This window comes from Mus caroli, chromosome 6, assembly GCF_900094665.2.
Source record: "Mus caroli chromosome 6, CAROLI_EIJ_v1.1, whole genome shotgun sequence".
Taxonomy (NCBI): Eukaryota; Metazoa; Chordata; class Mammalia; order Rodentia; family Muridae; genus Mus; species Mus caroli.
In genome coordinates this window covers 138,426,547-138,431,111 of record NC_034575.1, presented here as the reverse complement: position 1 = coordinate 138,431,111, position 4,565 = coordinate 138,426,547, and the positions used below count along the sequence as shown (strand labels likewise).

General features: G+C 43.3%; 1 protein-coding gene across 15 annotated transcripts in view; it reads right to left on the bottom strand.

Annotated features, from left to right (window-relative positions):
- The window catches only part of Plekha5 (pleckstrin homology domain containing A5), a 175,594-nt gene that overhangs the window by 30,933 nt on the left and 140,096 nt on the right, over nucleotides 1-4,565 (bottom strand). For 10 of the 15 annotated variants that reach the window (XR_003836950.1, XR_003836952.1, XR_003836951.1 and 7 more), the window contains one exon: nucleotides 2,374-2,454. The exons of 4 other annotated variants lie outside the window; for them this stretch is intronic. Coding sequence is in view for 7 of the 11 variants with exons in the window: in XM_029478787.1 (XP_029334647.1) it covers nucleotides 2,374-2,454 (81 nt within the window). In the remaining 4 variants the exon portion in view is untranslated. Of the gene's footprint in view, nucleotides 1-2,373; nucleotides 2,523-4,565 lie in introns of those variants that run through there. One more of the 15 variants, XM_029478792.1, reaches the window with a different exon arrangement.

Below are 4,565 nucleotides of genomic sequence, written 5' to 3'. Positions count from 1 at the left end.
TAATCTTCCTTTGTAGCCAAAGATGGCCTTGAATTCAAACCAAACCTTGTAACTTTATCTTCCCAAGTGCCTGGGATTATAGGTGTGAAACATGCCTGGCTTTGGAATTACTTTAAAAAATTTTATTTTATTTTATGTAGCTGTCTTCAGACTCACAAGAACAGGGCACCAGTTTCCATTACAGATGGTTGTGAGCCACCATGTATGTGGTTGCTGGGAATCGAACTCAGGACCTCTGGAAGGGCAGTCAGTGCTCTTAACCACTGAGCCATCTCTCCAGCCCCCTGGAGTTACTTTTTGATAATGTATTATCCAAAGAGCTAAAAATAAAGTCAGCGGGGGTTGGTAGAGTGCGTACCTAGCACTCATGAAGGCCTTACCTCAACCCCCAGTACCAAACAAAAATGGGCAGAGAAATCGATGCCCACAATCCCAGTGTTGCTGGGGGGAGAGGCAGGAGGATCCTAAGTTCAGGGTCACCTTGACTGAGTTCCAGGATGGCCTGATGTACAACTGCCAGCCAGGTATGGGCCAAATCTTTAATCCCAGCATTGAGGAGGCAGGGGGATGGAGATAATCTGAGTCCACGGTAGCATGGCTATATAGTGAATTCCAGTTCAGCAAGGGCCCTGGCTACTTCCAGAGGACTGGGATCCAGTTCTGTTTACTCCGGGGGATTTGATGTCCTCAGGCACTAGGTACATGTGCAGTACAAGCACATAAAATAATAAAATAAGCCGGGCAGTGATGGTGCACGCTTTTAATCCCAGCACTTGGGAGGCAGGCGGATTTCTGAGTTTGAGGCCAGCCTGGTCTACAGAGTGAGTTCCAGGACAGCCAGGGCTATATAGAGAAACCCTGTCTCAAAAAACCAACCCCCCCCCCAAAAAAAAACCAAAAACAAACAAAATAAAATAAAATAAAAACTTTATACATTTACTATTAGACCTGAGATCTTTTCACTCAGTCATTTCGGAGAAAACCCATCATCTAGGTAGGTTTCAGGAGGCCACCTAAGAGAATACACGAAGTAAGGTGGCTGCAGGAAGGCTTGGCTGTTAATGAGTACAGTACAGTCCCAGCACTTAGGAGGAAGCAGGACCCAGTCTCAAATCAAAGCCGCTGTGGCATGAGATGGCCCAGCGGGTGGAGCGCATGCCTGAGCCTGTGGACCTCAGCTGGATCCCGAATGCCGGGGTAAAGAAGTAGGGAACCGTTCTCACAAGCTGACCTCAGACTTGCACACCCGTGCCACAGAGTGTTATGCACATGTGGACACACACACAGAAAGGCAAGATGCCACTTCCATTTTCTTAAAGTAAAGCTGTTTAACTTTAAATATTTAGTGTTTTGATTATCTTCTGTAAATTAGAGATGGCCCAGTCATTAAACACACTTCAAACATTTTGAAAACTGGGCCCCAGAGGCCTCATCTCTTGGCATCACATAGTTCTGCCACCTGACTACAAGCAGCCTCCAGAGACGGAGGCGCCTGGACCTTTCTGGCTAGTGCAAGCTCACAGGCTTCTTTCTATTTGGTGCTTCTGACACTTGAATTAGAATCTATATTCATTTTTCATGTGAGTTAATTCTTTCCTCTTCATTATGTTTTAAAAATATTCTAACAGGCCATTGCCCAGAGAACTGGAGGGTGCTGAAGTGGAAGAAGCTGATGCTGTTGAACACAGAGCCAGGAACATTGAGACCATGGATAAATAATAATTGGAAACAATGGAGAGAAACAGGTGACTTCTTTTGCAGATCTGCAGGTTACCAAGGTTCCTAAATCAAAGCCTACTACCTCCCCGACACACTATAAGCTAAGAAATAGGGTATGGAGGTTACCTTCATGGACACAGGAATATTTTTACATACAGGACAATCAACAGTCCTACTGAATTGCAGCTTGGCTAGGTTCTACTCCATTAATACAAAAACCTCATAATCACCTCCCACACAAATGAAATGTATTAATAATGTTGGATGGAGTAGGAGAGATTTGGTGGGCTGTGCTCAAAAGGAACCAGTTTTTACAAATCCTTCTCCCTGGAATCCATTTCTAATGCCTTCAGAGTTAACGCAGGGAAACCTAGTAACTCCTGCTAATCATACTGCAGACCTCCAAGTGTCTATTAACCACGTGATGTACACAAAAGCTTTAGGAGGATGGCACACTTAGTACTCAAGGGCAAGTGCTCAGCGAAGCCATGCTAAGGGTACCACAGCATCTTGGAGCATGGATGAAGTGTGGTTTCCCAAACAAACACAAACAAAAGGTAAAAACACTGATGTCATGAGATCTGAGGAGAGACAAGGCTGTCACTGAGGGTTTGCAGATGACAATGCGGTGTCATTCAGAGTCCAAGACCTTACTTGTTGGTACAGTTGTGGTCTTAGCGCCGAGTTCTCAATCATTGTGTGAACCATGGTGATAATAGGTTCATTTTCTTTCATCTATTTCAAATCAGGAGGAGCATACAGCAAACATCAGTTTACAGCACAGGTAGATTTGAAAGACGACACTGTAAATATATCCTCTACTTTAGTATCTTCCTAACAGTGCAGTTGCTTACATTTCACCCCATGGTTGCACAGACTTAATGTCTACCAACAATTTCAAGCAAGTAGCCAAAGCTATACAATACACCAAAGGTTATAAAATAAACCTTACTGACTGTACTGTGCTACAACCAGATTTTATCTTAATCAATATATCCAACTAACAGCTACTTTTACATGTTAGATGATATAGCATTAATATGTAAAAGAATCTAAACTTTCTAGAGGGAAACAGTCTGTGAATTCAGAAGGAGAAAAAAATGGTAATGTTTAATTTTATACAGTAATAAGACTGACATGAATTATGGTTCTTTATAAGGCTAGTCAGAAAATAGTTAAGTTCTGTACGGATATTAAAATTTTATAATACCCAACATCTTTATCACTTAGATAACATTTTATTAAAATTAGTCCTGATAGACATTTTCATAACCCTTCTATTTTCTCACAGTATAATGGCATATATTGAACTATTCAAGGACATTTAAAATAAAACTTCCTGAGTAAGGACTCAGTAAGTCTCCTTAGCTCCTCCCGTGGTAGGCAGAAGCATGATGCTACTTCATTATTGCTTTTCGGGAAGCAGAGTTTCGTGTAGCAGGCTTGGCAGTTAGCTACAGCATTCAAGAGACCAGCATTCTTAGACCAAGTGGAAATGGCTGACAGGTCTAGTGCTCATCACTGCACTTTGTAGTTTTTATTGTCTACACATTAGAAAACACAGATTTCTGTTCCCCCAGGGTTCAAGGTGTGTGCTGTCCACTGCAGCCTGGCAACCAGATTTCACTGTTGTTTCACTGTCCGATTAATGACTATTCGTCTTATATTAGAATAGATGATAAAGCCTTGCAATGCACAGGAAAATCTAATTTCCCAATCATAAAGTCTATTTAAAGTAGTGGTCCCTCACCCACATATACTGGAACCACTGGACACAAGTCCTAGGCAACTCTTGTGCAGCCTGAGAATCTCTGTGTAGACAGAATGGTTCAGTCATGGCAGAGGGCTCTAAACAGCCCTTGGCCAGAGTGACTCACCACCCTGAGGATTCCACTTTTTGCTTTTAGTGTTTTTGTCCAATATGAGAGCTACAGATGAAAAGCTCACTTTTGGAAGTGTTGGGCCTATGCTGGAGAACTCACTAAAACACACTATTAAAACTCCAGAATTGCAAGACCCTCTACCTCTCCACATCTTCTCAGCTAATCTTGTTCTAGCGTGAGACCCACCGGCAGTCATGTACCTTATGCACCCTGTATGAGAACTCAGCCAGTGCTTAAGTACCCTGCATGTGAGTGAGAACCCATCAGTGCTTATGTATGCAAACACTGCCTCAGGGCAGTGGCAGCCGGTCTTAGGGGTAGCCCTAGGTTCTCCTGGGTAATTCTCCTGTGAACTGTGAATAATTTCCTGAGTTTCTGATCATTTGTCAAGATTTAATGTAGCGAGGCCTAGGGAACCCGTGGTTGTCATTCTCTGTCACTCTTTGTTCTCACCTTGGTATCATTTCCCAAGGTGAACGACTTGCAAATAAGCCCACATCAAGGAAGGTCACACTACCAGCTCTGCTTTCTGGCAGAAACATGAAAGAACACAGTAACTAGCAGAGAGCTGAGGAGATGAACTCATAGCTGAGAGAATGTGAGGAAAGGAGGAGATGAACTCATAGCTGAGAGAATGTGAGGAAAGGAGCTTTGGTGTTAAGATTAAGACAGGTGAAACAGGTATCAACAAGGACCACATCTATCAGCCACAATCACTACGATCACGTAGGCACCGGGCAGGCCAGGTTACCAGATCAGAGGACTGACAAGTGGGTATTAAGTCTCTGCTTAATGCGAATGAACCTGGGGTCTAGTCAGTTTCCTTAGAATTCTGTCATTATGATGTCCTATTCTAGTCAAGAACTGTCTGGGATTCAACTTCCAAGGCGCTGGAGATGGGAGGACAGCAAGGGAAGGGAAGGGAAGGGGAGAGGGAGAAAGAGAGAGAGAGAGAGAGAGAGA